This window comes from Battus philenor, unplaced genomic scaffold (genome assembly GCF_028537555.1).
Source record: "Battus philenor isolate CCGP_79_NKW_IND1 unplaced genomic scaffold, ilBatPhil1.0.hap1 SCAF_22, whole genome shotgun sequence".
Lineage (NCBI taxonomy): Eukaryota > Metazoa > Arthropoda > Insecta > Lepidoptera > Papilionidae > Battus > Battus philenor.
The window spans coordinates 7,501,469-7,520,972 of record NW_027181685.1 but is presented as its reverse complement, the minus strand read 5'-3'; the positions used below and the strand labels follow the sequence as shown (position 1 = coordinate 7,520,972).

At 31.0% G+C, this 19,504-nt stretch overlaps 1 protein-coding gene and 1 pseudogene across 1 annotated transcript; both read left to right on the top strand.

Annotated features, from left to right (window-relative positions):
* The first annotated feature begins 1,382 nt into the window (after window positions 1–1,382).
* Window positions 1,383–8,212, top strand: LOC137923751 (facilitated trehalose transporter Tret1-like). Its single transcript, XM_068767016.1, has 7 exons — window positions 1,383–1,717; window positions 1,999–2,154; window positions 2,932–3,134; window positions 3,979–4,165; window positions 5,219–5,604; window positions 6,232–6,343; window positions 7,768–8,212. Exons 1-7 carry the CDS (start codon window positions 1,663–1,665, stop codon window positions 8,076–8,078), a joined length of 1,410 nt encoding a protein of 469 aa, XP_068623117.1. The 5' UTR covers window positions 1,383–1,662; the 3' UTR covers window positions 8,079–8,212.
* Window positions 8,213–14,629: 6,417 nt separating this feature from the next.
* On the top strand, window positions 14,630–19,011 carry LOC137923604 (facilitated trehalose transporter Tret1-like; annotated as a pseudogene).
* The last annotated feature ends 493 nt before the right edge of the window (window positions 19,012–19,504 follow it).

The window sequence follows — 19,504 nt, the reverse complement described above, 5'->3', positions numbered from 1 at the left end:
TTGCTTGAATGCATGTAACTGCATGCAGTGAGCTAGCACCACCGAGTCCAGGTCTCCACGAAAGCCGCTTGATGGCAGTGCATTCATTGGTATGAGAGTTCGTGAATAAGGTGCAGCAACTTCATTAGTCGCTGATGAAAAAAAAAAACATGTTAAAACTTCATAATTCGTATGATCGCTTTAACTAGATATATTCATATTCTCCCACGAATACTTTAAGTAAGTATTATAAAACTTGCATAAATTTACATCAAATTATAATAAAAGAGGTCTGTACCTAATAGTATCGGACCAAAATTAGGTTTACAAAATTACTTAGAGTTATCTATGCCGATCATAGTAAAAAATCCAGTTGAATTAATGTTACTTATTATATAACCATATGATATGTCGTTTAATAGGTGGTTTGTCGGATAAGATTGGTAGAATGATATCTTAAATAATATTGGAGATATTTTGTTGCTAAAACTAAGCTTGTAATGTTTTAACATTAGTAAATAAGCTGGGATTCCTTTTTTGATAGTGGTGACTAATACAACTTATATATGTGTAGGCTGCCAAAGTATAGTACGTACAAACATTATTGATTTCTAGTTTAGCCCATGAACTACAAGAAATTCCTTAGTCAATGAAACGTACTCATATGCTAGAGTGATAAACATTATAATGGTGTTTGGCATGGTAGTATATACAGAGTATAAAATTAAGTTAGTTAAATAAAGAACATAGTTTTTTTGTTCAATTGATTTAAAGATGTGCCGATGCTCTCTAAAACACGAAATAGCGTCTAAATTTGAGCTCTCAAAAATTTGTTTTCTTAACTGAGAAAACTAAACAAAAATTAAATTTTTTTAATACTATCTGTTTTAAAAACTAAATACTGCTCTATTATGATCTAGTAATTATATTGTTTGCCTAGTCTCTTTAAGCAGAAAACGTTAAAATTCAGATCAGCCATATTTTTTCGCATTGGCCCCTAGAGAGTATTAGCAATGGTTAGAAAAAGTTTGAACAGCGTAGAACGTCCACCTACAAGGTACATTTGTAACCTTGTTGACTTTACCGAGAGACGCCCGATACAGGCCACTTCCATTCCATTATTTGCTTTCAATACAAATTTACATTTTATATTTGACACAACTGTCTGTAAAACGCAAATTCTTGTATTAATTCGTACCCCTAATATTTCCATTATATTAATTTTTTGGGTATCTATTGCTATAATTATTCTATTCTTAAAGGAAAAAGCTATAAAAATATTGTCATTGTCACCTCACTAGCCCATATTTACAATTATAAACCGTTCTAATCTGTAATGATTACGCTTAGCATTGTTATTGTTTCCGCGAGGTAAATCGTCGACTAAACAAAAAATCATTGTTTCTCTGTCTTTGTTTGCTAGTAACATTGCTACGAAACGGTGTCATTATATTGATACAGCTGAGAATGCAATTGGCGAAGTTATTAAAAAACATTATTCAAAAGTGTTATTATAAATAAAATAAAATTTGTTAATAACCTACAGATAATATTTGTATTTATAATGATGTTTACTTAGGTGTTAATTATTTAAACTCGCCAATTGAATTAAGACTTATGAACAGTTATAAAAAAAGTTGTGTTTAAGGTTAGAATTTTAATTCAAAGCGAAGAATTGTTACAATGCTGTGGATATTTCGGTCTCGACTTTTTCGACAATATGCGATTGTTTTAATAGGTAATATATTACATTATTTTTTATTAATGATATTGCATTAATAATAAACATCAATAAAAAATACGTTAAATAAAATTTATTGTTATTTTTTTAAACGTTTTGTTCACTAATGTTGATTTTTGTCTTACCTTTAACTTATTTTTTGGTAATAATAACATTGTATTATTCATTAGAATTAAAAAATAATTTCCAAAAATAATTATAAACAATATATATTTTACTTACCAATTAGGTCAAAGTTGTTCCAAGTGTATATACATGTGTTATTTTTTCTATTACAGTTAACTTAAGTATACTTACTACTGGCATGAGTTTGGCATGGCCATCCCCAATGCTGGTAAAACTTAGAAATTCCACTCTGACGCCATTACATCGTCCGGTTTCTGAAGAAGAGGGATCGTGGATCGTTTCGGCGGGAGCTTTGGGTGCCACATGTAGTAAGTTGATTAGCTAATCGGGTAAACAAAAAAATATTAACACTGATGAAACTATAATTGTTAGTTGTAATAATTGGTAGTTAGATTGTTAATCACAGTTTATTCACATGGTTGAATTGCAAAATATTTTGAGATTTTTCTCCAGTTTTTATCAGTTCAAGGTCAGCATATGTGTTTAACGCTTAATAAACAACCTTTTGAATTGCGTCTTAAGTTAATCTAATTGTATTAGTTCGTTTCAAAAATAGAGATAAAAAAGAGCATAAAATGTACTTTATTCAGCATCGCCGTGACCAAGAAAAAAATCGAAGCGGGCTTGGAAAAATTGAGCGTTTATGAACCCCATACATTAACAAAAATTACAGAAAATTATTTGCATCAACGTATAGTTCTGGTAATATGCATGTGAAAGTAAATTCTTTCTGAAAAAAAAAACTGTCTTATTGAGAAGCTTGTGAAAAAGAGCTGTTTAGGTATTTGCCAAATAATTATAAGGACTTCTTACATCGCAAAAGTTTTTACCATCATCGGTTTAAATTTAAATTCATTTGCATCATAACTAATATGTCAACGTACTGTATTTTTGAAATATCTGTATCATGTTATTTACAATTTTTCAGAGAGTCCTCTTCTTAAATGCTTTTTCGTACTGTATTATCATTAAATTATTTGTTATCTTTGACATTATTAATAAAGTGTACCATAAATTAATTGACAGCAAATCGACCTGTGCAATTTATAATTTTTAATAGTGATAACTTTTATCCACTTCCCCAGCACTGACACTACTTGGCATGCTAATAGACCAGATAGGAAGAAAATACTGTGTGCTACTCGCCTGCATCCCGAAGATAATAATTGGTATATTGTTCATCTTCGCAAAGGACATTTGGGTCTTAATTTTTGGACGGGCGGTTATAGGCGTTGCGGACTATTTTCTCTTAACCATTATTCCTGCCTATGCGGCCGAAATTGCTGACGTAAGTGTTTTTTAATATAATTATTTCATCATCAACCGTAAGACGTCCGCTGCTAAACCTAGGTCTCCTCTATGTATTTCAAATAGGATCAGTAAGAAGCGGGTTACATTTTACGTTACGTTATGTTTATAATAGAACATGTGTATTTTAAGGTCTTAAATAATGGAGAATTATGGAAAATTCACTATTCTGCGTTTATGCTCGTTTTATCTTTTATTATTACAAGGCTATTTACTTTGTGGTTATGGACGTCAAATCAAATGTTTACAATCAGCAATTCAGTTAAGTAATAACACAGTAAGCGATACAACATTAACACAAATTAAAGTCTTGTTTCGTAAATAATCTATTTAATGACGAACTTCAATGCTTTTTTATATTCTTGATTCTTTTATTCTAATTGTTATTTGATTGACTTATAACCATGATGATTCACTTTAAATTATAGTTTTTTTTTTAAACAACTAAGTCAGCTGTTATTCTATAAATGTAAAACCAGTTTTGTAACTTTATTTACTGTTAAAACAAATACTCTCTCTTTCCTAAACCTGTATAAATAATTTGTTAAAAAGCAAAACTGCAATTTTATTTGCGAAATAAAAAGCTTGATATATTATCTAAGAATCCATAATATGAGGAAATTATTTTAGATTTTTCACTAAGTTTTGTTTAATTTTTTTGCCTCAGTTTCTGTGTTATAGTTTTATTTGATAGGTATCATTACAAAACATTTTCAGACTTTAATGTATATGTCGTTATTCTTTTCAATCCATAGACGCCTTGTTCTTTGACTTGTTCTTTTAATTGACTTCTGGAATTTTATTTCACTTCATTTCTTTTACAGAAAGAAGTTCGTGGTGCTTTAGGCACTCTACTACAGATCCTATCATCTATTGGTCTAGCGATGACGATGTCGATAGGACCCTTTGTTTCCTATCGAACTTTCAATGTAGTCTTTGCTGCAATTAATTTACTAGTGTCTGTTCCAGTGCTGTTCTTACCTGATAGCCCTTATTTCTTATATTCAAAAGGTAATACATTTTTTTTTTAATAATTAATATTAACTTCCTCGTTTTACATAGTGTTCGGATTACGTCTATCAAATAATTGAAAAAAAAAAAAGAAATTTGACTTCGATAATTTGGAACGTTGGAAGTGTTATGTTTAATCATAAGACTTAAAGACTCCCCGATAAAATATGCACTCATGTGTTATAATTTATTATAATTGTTGATTAATTAAAGTTTTATTTATTTTGTCAGAACAAGAACGACAAAAATAATTTATAGGATGATTTTTAAGAGGTGCTAAGGTTGTAAATAGGTGAAAAATGGTGAATCCTTTCAAACGTTTTACACTTATTTCTAATCACCATATAGGTGATCACTCTGAAATATGTTACATAAATTTATTTTTTGTATTAAAATGCGCCAGACCAATAACCTCTCGCATTATAAAGTATGTTTTCTGCATAATAAACAATAATTCTATGTAATAAATAATAATTCGAATAATAAAAAAAACGATTCTATGCTTGCTATATAATATATAGCAGAATCGTATAATATCACAAGGTTAGTAATTTTTTCTGTAACCATGAATTTTTGGATGGGATTTATTTTTTAAAGCTTTTACAACTACATAGTGTAGCGTCAAAACATCAAACAAAATTAAATTAAACCAACTTCCAGGGGAACTTGAGTTTCAGTGGTTAAATGATGCTTTTGTTTAATATTACATTATTAAATCTAATATTTTGATAATTACTAATTATTTTTACAATAACAAGGTTTAACTCGCAAAATTATGATTTAATAATTTAATAGTATAGCTTGCTCTCTTCAATGCGTGACAAAATAGGCCAAAGTCTGGATCCAAAATCGAATACAGTCATTTTTTAAATACTGTCAAGTTTTTAATGGATAAGTAGAGGAGTTTTGTTCGGTGAAGATAAATGAAAATAAATTCCGAGGAACCCTTCTTACGCCTGTTACATGGCTCGACAGCCCCGTACCTGACCCCCTACAGAGCGATTGACCCGGTTCCAGCTCAGTGAAATACAGCATTTTTTTTGTTATTTTTAGGAAGAATCAACGAAGCCATGGACGTGTTGATAAATCTACGCGGTTCGGAACAGCTGGCCAAAGAAGAACTAGAAATGTATGCGGCTGCAAAAAATAACGGAAAAGATGTTAGGAAAATGGATTTATTGAAGAATCGAACAGTGCAAAAGTCTCTGGGGTTAACAATAGCTCTGTGCGTGATATCCCAATTTGTGGGTTTCAATGCGGTGACATATTACTTACAAACTATTTTAGAGTCCACAAAAACAAATGTAATGCCGGAGATAGCATCGGTAGTGTTGAGTTTGGTGCAGGTTTTAGCTGCTATGTGTTCAGCACTCATAAATGATCGTATTAAGAGAAGGAATATTTTGATATATTCGCTTGGCGGTGTATTCGTCGGACTGGTAAGATAAACTATATTTACTTGTATCAATACTTAAGTTATGTTTATTTTTATTTATTTATATTTGTGTTACCAGTGATGATTTACGGCACTGAAACGTGGTTTGTCAGTTTGTACTAAATTGACTAACTGTACGACATAGAATCAGGCAAGAGGAAATCCCTAGACGAACTAAAGATATCGACATAGCCTAGTGACTTGTAGAAATGTCAGTGGGCAGGAAACATAACACGTAGAACAGATAACCGCTGGGGTTTTTAGGCTTTTGAGTGGAGACCACGAACTGGCAAGCGTAGCGTGGGACATCCACCACATCCACATAGATTTACTGTGGACTGTCTGTAGACAACCTATAACTGAAACATTAATTTTTGATTAGGGTGTATATAAATGAGCTATAAATTTATCCCATTACAGCTTATTCACCTATTTTCAACAATACTGTATGTAAAGATATATAAATGTTTAATACAAATGTAATATGTATGTATTTATTATATTCTACCCAATGTTTATTACTAATACTAATAATATGTTGTATTATTTTGTATCACATTAACACACCAGCCTACTTTTATTTTTAGAAAACCTTTTAATTTCGCCTCTAAACAGAGAAAAAAATTTTCAGGTTGCATTGGGCGCTTTTTTCAAAATAAAGGACACCAGGCAAGAAGTTACGGGATTCTTGAATTACCTGCCAATTATATCTTTGATATTTGTAATTTTCTGCTATAGTGCAGGTGCAGTAACTCCTCTTTGTTCTAATGATTAACCGTGATTAGTTTTACATTTATTAAGTAATAGCTTTAGTGATTAAGTTTTACTTAATAGTGTGTTCATCATCAACGATCGAATAGATCAAAGCAAATTTGAGCTATTATAGCTCAACGGCAGAGGACAGAGGCTTGCAATCGATCGCGGGTTCGGTTCCCGGTATACACCCTTACATATTTTATACTTTGTGCATTAATTATATAAGATCACAAACAAGTTTCTAGAGCATGGTTGCACAGACTTATTAAGACTAGGGGCCACTCGAGCAAATCATGAACTGATAGCGGGCCGGCCGCCAGAAGTATAGGTAGGTAGTTAAAGACAATAAATAATTGATAATAATTTATTAAAATTGAAAAAGAATTTATTAATTTGAAGCATGGCACTGCAAAGTGTTTACAATCTTTTGGCTCAAAATTAACTTGTAGCAACACGTAAAACTGCTTCCAAACTTTCATTTGCAAGGCGGTTTCGATTTTTTGTTTTATTAATATTTAGTATTGAAAAAGTTTGTTTATACGTTTATACGAGAGTATTATTTTTGCTATCGCGGTGTGTGCATCCATGTTCTAGAGGATCAAACGAGGTCAAACCTGCTTGCTAAGCGAGGCGATAATGGTATATTTTCTGCATAGATATCTTTGGGGGAGGTCTATGCCTTACAGTGGGCGTCTATGGGCTGAAACTACTAGATTATTCTAGACGACGGACTAAGTTCGAATAGTCGAAAGCAAATTTACTTAAAGTTATTTTTTTGGGAAATCATGGAAGCGGCTTCAATAACTTACGAATAAATAGGTTAATTAATCAATGTAACTGTTTTCGTATTTTTAGTTAACCGTTTCATTCGATCAAGAAAATTAAGTGATCCATCTCTTTCAATTGCAATTTCCAAAATGCTATTTAGTAAAAATTATATACAAAATTTGCAAAATTTATAAATAGTGACAGACAAGAATAGGAATTGGTTTTACGTAGTCCGTGGAGTGTGAGAATGCAGTAACCCTGAACTACGGGAACCTACTCAACCAGAAAGACGACTAACTGTCTCAAATTAGAGTCAAGATTCTCGTTCCTCGTTAACAATATTATTACTATCTTGATTAGTGCTTTGAGCAAGATTGAAGACGTAATATTCAGGTATAAGCGCAGACTTCATCTAACTCAAGACATAAGCCGCGCCATACATAACTTCTTGTCGAAATAAATAGCTAACAAATAAAAGGATTTTATTATCCACTCAGTTATGAAAATAGACTATTTTATTTAAAAATCACCGACCCCAAATATTTTTAAATACAAATATTAGAAATATCTATGACAAGCAAAAACTTTTACCTTAATCAAAATATGGATCCCAATGTCTATTTAATGTATGTTGTATTTTCAGGAATTGGATCGTTATTTTGGGTGCTGGTTCCAGAGCTATTTGACGGACCTGCGCGAGCACTAGGCCTCACTGTATCTCTGATTGTGATTGGAATTTGTATATTTCTCTCAACCAAATTTTTTACAATCATCACCCACGCCATCGGTCCAGCCATGACGTATTGGTCTTTCGGCGTGGTTTGCATTTTAGGCATATTATTCGTATTCTTTTGTCTACCCGAGACAAATGGAAAAACTTTCAATGAGATACAACAATCAATAAAAGGAAATAAAGAAAATGTAGAAGAGACTAAAGAGAAGTCGAGTCTGTGAATTATGTGAAGAAATTTATTCATGATTATACAGTGATGTATATAGTATAGTCAAAATTGTAGTAATCTAGAAAGTGACATTGTAGAAAAAGCTAATTTCAAAATATAATAATTAAGTTAATTTATTCTTAGTGTTTGTTTTTTAAAATGCCGTCATAAATTTTTGTGAAGTACTTAATAAGGTTATTTAATAATAATAAAACATAGAAATGATGTACTTGTGTACTTAGTAGGTTAAGATTTCATAGATATAACTAAGAAATTAGACTAGTACGCGTTACATGCGAAAATAGTATAATTACAATCTTAGAACAGTCAATAGCAAATTTTTCATCATAAATGAAGCCTGAATACATTATGTTTATTGCTAAAAAATTGAAAAACAAACCTCCTTTTCCTCTAATCACTTAACTTCATTTTTATTGTGCACTGCACTACCTTTACCTACTATTGATAGTACTACATCCTCTCGGACGTTTGCTTTTGAATTTTCCAGCCAACATGACCTGTTCATGCTTTCTATGTAAAAATAAATGCCTAAAATGCCAAAACTCGGCGTAAGACTGGTAGAAAGTCTGTATTTAATTTTGTGCCCGCGTAGAACTCGTTGGTGTAAAATGTAGTTCTCTGAATTCACTACATCTTCCTCCTGTACCGCATCTCGATAGGCTTTCTTTAATATGCTTGTTTCTGGCTCGTTGCTGAACATGGAGAAGATTAAGTGTTTAGTAAGAGAACGATTAGTTAAATGGAACGCCTGTGATAAAAACTATTTCATTGCAATTGCAGCAATTACTTTGGTTTCAGCGACCGCAGTTTCGCACCTGTTATCATTTACAAGCGAGATTTATCTCGTTATTGAAGGGTCAGGAAATACGTGCAGGGGATTATGGGGTTTTGAAAAGGCAGTAGTATAATGCCTAGGTTTCCTAAGTATTTATATAAATTTAAATGTAAGGGCAACACGTAGGGTGCGTTTGTAACCCGGAAGGGAATCTTAGTATATTACATTTGATAATCGTACAGTAGAATGAGATATAACGTAGAAACAGAATAAGATACTGAGATAGATAAGTCAAATATACACAAACTGTTTAGTAATAAAGAGAGTATACATATATTTATAAATAATATATATATACACACACATATATATATATATATATTATATAATATATATATAATATATATATATAGAAATAGAAACGTTTTTGGAGCACGCGTATCCCCTATTACTTTGAGGATAGAAACTTTTTATTTTAAATATGTTTTTCACTTTGTGTGTTAATTGTGTGTGTGTGAATTCTATTTCTAATAATGTTAACCTATACTGTAAAAATCGAGACTACATAATTCGTGTTTACTTATCAAACTAAAAGAAATTTAAAATTTATGCTTTTATTTTGTTATGCGTACATAAATTCCGTAATTGACTCAACACAAATAAGGTGAAAAAGTTCCATGACCTGGTCAAAGAACTAACTAAGAATAAATTCATACAGAATTTGTATGAAATGAGGCTAGACGTGAGAGATACGTCTCGAAATAACAGCGAAATCTGTCTATAAACTGCTGAAGGGGATCTTGATCAGGAAACATAATTTCATTTCTGCAACGACCTTTCTAAACAGTGGCAGGATTATTTAAAATTTGTTAAGTTGGGAAAAAAGACTGATCGCTGAAGGTAGAGCTCAAAACGAGGAAACTATTTAATGTTTTAAACTGGTCATCAATTCCTAGCATTGTATTCGGCCCTATAAATGAATTGCGCTGAACCTAGCACCTGTACAATCAATTCACGGTTTCTGCGACGCTTTACCGTTCTAAAATGGTATTACAAAGATCCGTATATTTATGCGTATCTAATACGTTTTTTAAAGTATTCTTGCGATAGACGACATGTATGTTTGTAACTAAAATTATTTTGACATGTGTTTAATATGTTGTATTATAACAATATTCGAAGTATTAATTGGTTTTCATTAAAATCATATAAATAATAGAGAAAAGTTTTGAATTTGACATAAACATTAATAGCAAAAAGGGCCTCGGCAAGATTCATTGCGAATCCAAACTTAAGACAATTAAAGGCTTGTTATCCTTTAATTTGAGTAGAACTTTGAAACTCAAAGCAATTAGCAGCGGAGCGGTCAACTTGAATATTACAACCGTTTGTGACAATCAAGTTATGACTAAGTGATTCAAACCATCTAAATTTTGTAATTTGAAATATACTACCTAGATAATAAAGATCCCCGCAGATTAAACTTTTTAATTTAAATGTAATAGATGGGACACACAGATGATGTTAAGAGAATCGTTTTCATGACTCAATTTTGTAATGTTCATATAAACTGTTTCAGAGTTAATGAATTTAAACATCTTTCTCCCTTCTTTATCCGATTCTGTCTAAACAACCGTTAAACATTGATTTTAATGTGGAAATTATATTAAATAATATTTTTTTAATCAATTACTTTGATTTTATAACGTTAATTAATTTAATGTTATTAATCGAGTCTTAACCCATCACTCAGACACCGCTGTTTCTAATTCTTTGAAGAGTTAACCCAAATTTTATAATTGAATTTGATAAGCTTCGTAAGGTAATATTAATGTACTCAAAATAAGTCAGAGTGCTTCTAGAGTTTAAAAATAGGTAAGAGCGTGCTATGTTATATATATTTGTAAATATTATATCGTAGTTCTTATTAGTTTTGTGAAGGAAAATTGTTTTTATATTTTTGTCGGGTAGTCTGAGTTGTAAAACCGTAATAGTTGAAGACTTATTATTCTAGAGTAGACACATATTTTGAATCCCAGATTATTAAAAAGTAATCACGAAGAATGGATGAATATAAGTAAGTTATCTCGTTGTGAAAAAAAGTTGTTACGCAGTTAGTCGAATGTAAGAATATCATACGAAACTGTATTGAATTCGAAGTGTGTTGTCGTCATACCCCTTTCTGTAAACACAGCTCTAACGATATCCTATACATGTAATTGGTATTTTCGTGCTAGAATAGGTTGTGTCAGACTTGCACGTACTAGAACTGTAACGAAATGAAACTTTATAAGCTAAACTAGTGAAGGTCGTAGTACCTAAACTTTTCTACAATTATATTTTCATCCGGAGCTGGAAGGCAGATAGTCTATAAGGACATCGTTCTGCACGTATCCAAGGCTGATTAACCTAATCGGCGGACTCTTCAGTTTGGTTCCATGCTCTGGCTGCAAGTTTTCAGTTTCAGACAGTAAGACTTTAGTAATAGAGGCATTTTCCTGGATAAATTAAATTAATTCAATGAAGAGATAATAAAAAAAAATAAAATCTTTGACAGGTACAGCAGTACTAATTTACTGTATCGTTTGTAGGGGAAAAACAATGAGGTTTTTACTGTTTTACCAGATAGGTTTTTTTCTATTAGATCTTTATCTTACTTTAACGAAAATATATTAAAAAATAAAGAGTTGCTCAGTTCCAGCAAAACTAAATAATATATAAAAATTTGGCTCATGATTAAGAAATATACACGAATGTAGGATGAAAATGGTAATATTTAATTATTATAATTGTGTTGTACATTTTATTTATAAATTATAATATATCAAACATATGGTCATAAATATCTATAAAAAAATTGAAGAATGCAATGCCCAGGCACAATTGCAGTTTTACGCCTTTTGCCTGTTACATTTGCAGTTCAACTCGACTATAACAGATAACGGTTTAATCGAATCGCATTTTTCCCTGTGATTGCAGTATATATACTGCGATAGACCTATTTTATACGTACCGAAGCAAAGTAAAACATATTTAGATTATCAAACCAATGTTAGTATCAAGGGTAGCATAAACAATGCATTTTGGAAGTGCTATATTATGCCCAAACAATCCGTGTTTGGATTAAGTGGATTGAGTGTAGAGAAAGAGAAACCAATGTACACCAATAAGATAACTACTTGAGTGCGCGCATGTTCTTTCACCATATATATACACACACACACACATATATATATATATATATATATATATATATATATATATATATATATATATATATATAAATCGAACCATATATATATGGCCAAATTCGGTAAAGCCCATCGGTAAAAGGTAGCGGGTTCGATTTACAGGGACCAATCTTATATAATTCACATTTTTGCATGTGGCGATTATGGTGTATCTTTCCAAAGATATCTTTGGGAGAGGTCTAAACCTTGAAGTGGGCGTTTATGAACTGAAACGACGATCATCTTATTACATACATGACAAAAACAAATTAATTTAAACATATGTGATTTTCGCTGTACAATTACAACACATCTTTTAAAAAATTGGGTATTTTTAATATTATTGTAAGAGACGTAGCTTTTTCACGTTCCAATGATTTTAAGACTTCTACCGCGATAAATAGAGAAATTAAATTGACCTCTTATATATAATACCTACTAAGTACTACCTATATACAATACCTACCAAGACCTTTCATATATAAATATGATTGTAGTCCCTACATCAAAGGCAAAGAGTAACGACCGTAATTTTTACAGCATTTCGTTCGGTAAATCCGAGTTTTTGTAATTGGTGTCAAATCACAAAAGAAACCGTTCGTTTTTCGGCTTGTTTAACGCTCTTTATATTTTTGAAAAATAAGGGTTTATAGGTTCTTTTACTTTTGTATGATATTTTGTGATTATGTACAAAAAATATTTTTAAAATTTTAGGAAATTTTTACATTATTTTTAACATTTTAAAATATTTTTTGAAGAAATTTTCGTACTTTCGAATATGCTAAAAACTATATTTCTTCATTAATGCATATTGGCCGCTTGACGCACACTACGAAGCATATGTCTCCCTGAAAGACCGCCACAATGACCACTCTTGCGCTGCCCCATCCAGCGGTTCCGGCGACTTCGATTATGTCTTCTGGTCACCTGGTGGGGTTTAACCACGCCGCGTCTACCCGATTCAGACGAGCAATTCTTCGAGTTACGTTGATGGCTTTGGTTTTTTTGCGAATATTTATTTTATTGAAGATAAACAGTAACAAAAGGCAGTAAGATAGTATAAACTTAGAAATATAAAATTAGTTACAATTGTTACCTTATAGCTATCTCACTAAGAACATTTAATGATTTATAGTCAAACAATGACAAAACAAATAAAAACATTACTAAATAGCATATTATATTACTTATATCACACCGCAATAATTACGAGTCACAGCAAGCCGTCACGTTCAAATTATGTTTAAATTGTCAGTTAAATTTGTGTAGTCAATTATTTCGAACGAAATTGTCTTTTAAAAGATACGAGAGAGCAAGAGAATATGTCAATATCACTAATATATGAATTGTAAAATCATAATTTCTAAATCCATCTCACAGCGAAGCTTTGAGTAAAACCCTCTCTATTACTGTTTGAGTGACCTTGAGCCTTCTCATAATGCCTATGGTACGCAGCCATTCAATGTCGTACGTCTTACAGTATTGCGGTATTTTTGACGAGAATGTTTCAGGACTTCCCGAACGCCCATCCGAGTTGGATTGCTTGAGATTTGTTGCTGTATGTTTTTACCTTATTACGTGTATTTCTACAAAGGTTTCATATGCACATTTCAGACTTAAGTACCACGTTTTGATAATTATTTGTAGTTGTGTGAGATATTAGGGCCGATAAATTCAGCAGTATTTATTAAGTAGCTAAAAAACTATTAATTTTTTGTTCAGAATAAAGAAAAAGTAAAATTTCTTCTTCTTTGAAAATTACGACAGATATACTAATTCTTGTCATTTATCAGTTTTCATCACAGAGCGTCGCAAAGTTTTTAAATTGTTTTAATTGTGAAAAACAGTATTGAATACAAACGTAGAGGAGAAGTAATACACCGTTGTTATTAAATCTATTTATTTTCATTTATCTTTCAATATACAATTACTCGCTATCTTTACGAGATAGTAAAGGCAAGTGAAGACTATATAATGTGTATTTAAGTTAACATTTTTAATATTCCAATTTTTATTTGGATATTAAGTTTAGAGAAATATCTTTAGGAATTAAAATCTTTAAACTTCTGAAAATATGTATTTTTTGTGCGCTAATGAATAGGTGAAGAATTTTTTGGTACTTTAATTTTTTTTTCAAATTCAACGAATTTATTTTATTTTACTTTCCTATTTATTTTCCTTTCATATTTTATTAATAAGGAAATGTTTGTTCCTTGTAACTAAAGAATGACATCGTTACTTGTAAGTCGCTCCATCAATTTTTATTATCTCTGTTTTTTTTATTTCGATTTAATTATAAATTAATTTTAGATCTTGTTCTTGTCTTTTTTTTCTATATTCTTCGTTCTTCCCTGCTTTCCGTATTAATTTACGTTTGAAATTTAACAAAAGTATGTTAAAAATGACCCTTTGCTATTTTTTATATCCTTAAAAAAAAACTATTAAAATACTTTATTGTGGCTTCACTATTCTATATTTACATAAGTAAACCCTTTTTAATCTATATAGATTACGCCTAACATTGTTTATTACTAACTTTACGTGTTGATCCTTGGGCGAGCAGTTATTGGTATTGCGGATTTTTTTCTGTTCACCGTTATTTCTGTCTATGTGGCCGAAATTGCTGATGTAAGTGTTTTTCGATATTACTTCATTATTGTTATTACTATCTAAATTGTAGCTAGTCCTTTTTCAATATCGTCCTCTCTCACATTGATTTTGAATAACACTGGTTCATAGCGGCAGTGTTTAAAAGCTACCTTAATAAGATCAAGTTATAGAAGGATATTTTTATAAAACAGTAAAAGTATTTTCTTTATTGGTTTTTCATTTATTTGTTAAGTTATTTTTTTTCTCTCTCAGTCAAGTGCGAACTTATCCAAGTTGATATTATATTTTCATGCTCTTATTTATTGTTCTACTTTTCTACATTTGTTAGGTAAAATTATAACATTTCTATATTTATATGCATTTATAAATATGTATTTTTATGTATTTAATATTAATATTCTTGATTAAATGAATGTCTTTATGTGTATGTTAGTCAATGAGGGTATGTATTTGTATTTTAGTACAATGTAAATATCGACTTTCAGCTACTTGTTCGTCTTAGGTTTCCAAACTATAAAGGTTTATAAGAAATTGTCATAAATAATAAGATCACTCATTGTACTTTTTTACATTATAACACTTTTTTTTAACATGGGTTATGTGTAAGATAAAGTGTATTTAATTAAAGTCAACGTGACAAAATCGGCATGTAAAAGGTTGAAAATATATTTGACATCTATCTGTAGTGAGCTTGGTAGCGGATAAAATGTACTTTCTTTTTGACAAGACCACTATTTTTTACGATACAAGTCTAATGATAACTATTTTTATTAGAGATAATTTGTTTATTATGTACTTTATTATGTACTTTGTAAAGAAGTTCGCGGTGCTCTGGGAACTGTGCTACAGATTTTAGCATCGTTCGGTGTAGCTATGACGTTGTCCATAGGACCATTTGTTTCTTTTCGTACTTTCAATATCGTCTTTGCTGCAATTAATTTACTCGTGTTTCACTGTACCTCTCTTATTTTTACCCGATAGCCCTTACTTTTTATATTCAAAAGGTAATATATATTTTTTTTATTTATGTTATCAAATAATCCAAAAAATATATAAATTTGGCGAAGATTCAAAACATTGACGATAATTAAACACTGCGTGATACAATAGGGTTTGAAAAATATTAACTACATCGGTAATAATTTGAAATGCGTTCGTAAATATTTATAAGTATTAAAATTGTTAATTAATTCACAGTCACGACACGTTTTAATTTTATATTTAGTTTAGGCGGAATAAAACTAAGAAGCAAAAATATAAATTGACGCAGTATTGCATTGGTCTAAAAATCTATCGAATATGTCAGATCACACAAAACTTGATTAAAGATTAAAAAGGTTTATGTTTAAAATTACATTAATAAATGTATGATGTTTTCTCGGTCCACTAGTATAGAATGTCTTAAAGTATTAAGTCTGCCTTTACAAAATTGGAAAAAAGGAAAAGAAATAAATAAATAAACGTAGTATTTAAGAAAAAAGATAAAGTGGTATTTGAAATGCAATGATTTTGAATTACAAAATGCTAGTCAAAGAACAATTTACTCACTTCAATTTATGACAAACTAGCCTCAAGTGTGGTTCTAAATCAGGCTAGGCCGATCGTTAACCTGCACCGTACCCAACCTAGTACGCGAAGGGTCCGGCACCTGCACTGTAGAACACAACTTTTTGATTTTTTTTTTGTTATTTCTAGGTAGAACCAATGAAGCAATGGATGTGTTGATATACCTACGCGGTTCGGAACAACTGGCCAAGGAAGAACTAGATATGTATGCGGCTAAAAAAACACTGGAAATGACATTATAAAAATGGATTTATTGAAGAATCGAACAGTGCAAAAGTCTCTGGGGTTAGCGATAGCTCTGTGCGTGATATCCCAATTTGTGGGTTTTAACACGATGTCATATTACTTACAAACCATTTTGGAGTCAACGAAGACAAATGTAATGCCAGAGGTAGCATCGGTAGTGTTGAGTTTGGTGCAGGTTCTAGCTGCTGTGTGTTTAGCGCTCATAAACGATCGTATAAAGGGAAGGAATATTTTGATTTTATATTCGCTTGGCGGTGTATTCGTTGGACTGGTAAGATGTACTTTGGTTATATTTACTTTCATAATTATGTTTATAGAGTTCACATGAATAATCCTTTATATCAATGACAGCGCAACACCTGTTACCGTTACATTGCTCTTGCTCATTCTAATTCAAATTCGAAGGCTGAATTGATTTCGAAGCCGCCGGGGAGGTAGTCGTTGCCATGATGTTTGAGTTTAATATAGACGTATTTATAATATGCACGTAGGTATCTTTCAGTGAGCTCGTGTGATACCCATACGTTGAGATATTTTGTGTACCCATCCGGTTTCAAATGGGTCGAAAGAGTGTTATGGTAAGTTTTCAATTCTTCAGGTACGTCGTATTTACCAACGTGTTGATTTCATCCATCATCATCTGCAAGGCATAGATCTCCCCCAAAGATCGCCACAATGAACAGTCTGGTACTGCTCGTATCCAGCGATTTCCCCCGACCTTGATTATATCGTCGATTTACCTTATATATTGTACCCCCTGTACCTACTATACCGGCTCGTGGTTGCCACTCAATATTTTTTCGGACCCAACAGCCGTCGTTGGCACTTCCGTAACAATTCTTCGAGTTTCGTATGTGACCTTTGTTCTTCTGCGGATCTCGTTATTTCTAATTCGATTTCGAAATGAAGCTCCGTGTCTCATAATTCTTCATTGCTGTCTGGGCGACCTTGTGGTATCTTATAAACATTCTTATACATCGATTTAACTTTTTCAAAATGGCATCTGTTATGATCGTTCCTGTGCCACCAGAGCTAGGTGCATATTGTCATCAAAATTTCCTGTTTGTAAATGCTTAAACTAGCTTTATGTTATTCTTACCCATACGCTACATTAAGTGAATAAACATTACGAATTATTTTCGCGAATCGGTTGCATTTTTCCTTTTCTGGAGTATAATTTTAAATTGTATCGATTTTGTTATTTTTTTTTTTTGGATTCAATCATTTTGACTAAATAAAAACTAGCTCGAATCAATAATTGAATGTTTCCTTTATCAAAAAGAAATTTTTGAATGTTATTAAAATCAGTCAGATACAATTAGTATATTCAAAGATATTTTATTACAATGCCGACCTGACGTGTAAATATAATATATATATATGTGCGTATGTATGTATGTATTTATTACACTACACCCACTAAAGTAAAGGGCTCCCCTTCGTTTAATAATTAACAAGAATATATGTTTCAGGTTGCATTGGGCACTTTTTTCAAAATAAAAGAAACTCGACAAGAAGTCACAGGATTCTTGAACTTCCTGCCAATGATATCCTTAATATTTTTTATTTTCTGCTATAGTGCAGGTGCAGTAACTTGCTTATTATATTTCCATATTTATAAACCATTAATTAATTCATCATTAGTAACTTAAGTGATATAAATTAAAAAAATCTAACGTTTTAGCAATTATTTGATTCATTGATCATTATATACAACGATCAAGGATTGGACCTTTGTCTAGTTAGTAATATACTTTTTAATTATTGTAACTATGACTTTATACTTTATCGTCTTATTAGCATAAGCCAATATATTTATTCGTATTACTCTCATATTAGCAAAATTATTTTCACCATCTAGTGAAAATTTTCACTTTCACAGTTCTTTGAAATTTTTTGATACCAAAATCTATCAATTATAGGTAACAATTAAACGTGTTAAAATTTATACTCAATTTTATTATACTAACATTTGATGTAACAACTATTACACATGCAGCTGCATAGATAATATATAATTTAATATGGATAAAAAAGAGAAGTGTCTCCTAATACAAGTATTGCTACTTAAACAGAGTAACCAAACTAGTGGATGTTAATTAATTTTTAGTAAGAGAACTACGTTTCCGTATTTTGTGTTTAGTACCAAAATCCCGAGATTTTTTTTAAAAAGATATTCCATTATACCTTTTCTTTATTTTCATAACTCACTTGGTTCTTATATAATATATATTAAGAAATAAAATACAATTTTCAGGAATTGGATCGTTATTGTGGGTGTTGGTTCCAGAGCTATTCGACGGACCCGCGCGGGCCCTAGGCCTTACTTTATCTCTATTTGTGATTGGAATATGTATATTTCTCTCAACCAAATTTTTTCCAATCATCACCCACGTCATCGGTCCAGCCATGATGTATTGGTCTTTCGGCGTTGTTTACGTTGTAGGCATCTTATTCGTCTATCTGATACAAACGGAAAGACTTTCAATGAGATTTAACAATCAATAAAAGGAAATAAAGAAAATGTAGAAGAGCCTAAAGAGAAATCGAGTCTGTGAAATCTGTGAAGATATTTACTCATTATAATACAGTGATGTATAAGTCAATATTGTAGTAATCTAGAAGTGACATCACGAAGAAAGTAAACATCAAAATAAATAAGTTTATTTATTCTAGTTAATTTTTTGAAATATTCTCATATATTTTTCACTGTATGTGTATATAACTGGTTTCTAAAAACCTTATTAACAAGAATGCGGATTTTATTACGTTATATTAAAATAATATCATTTGTTTTAATTAATGTCGTCTTCACTAAAATGTATACATTTTAAATCAGAGGTTTTGATTTGGTGCAAACATTAATAACAAAAACGCATCGGATATATTAATTGCGGATACATACTGAAGCCAGTTAAAAGATTATTATTATTCTTTAATTTAAGAAGAACTTTATAACTTAAATCAAATATAGTGGGGAGATCGGCGTGA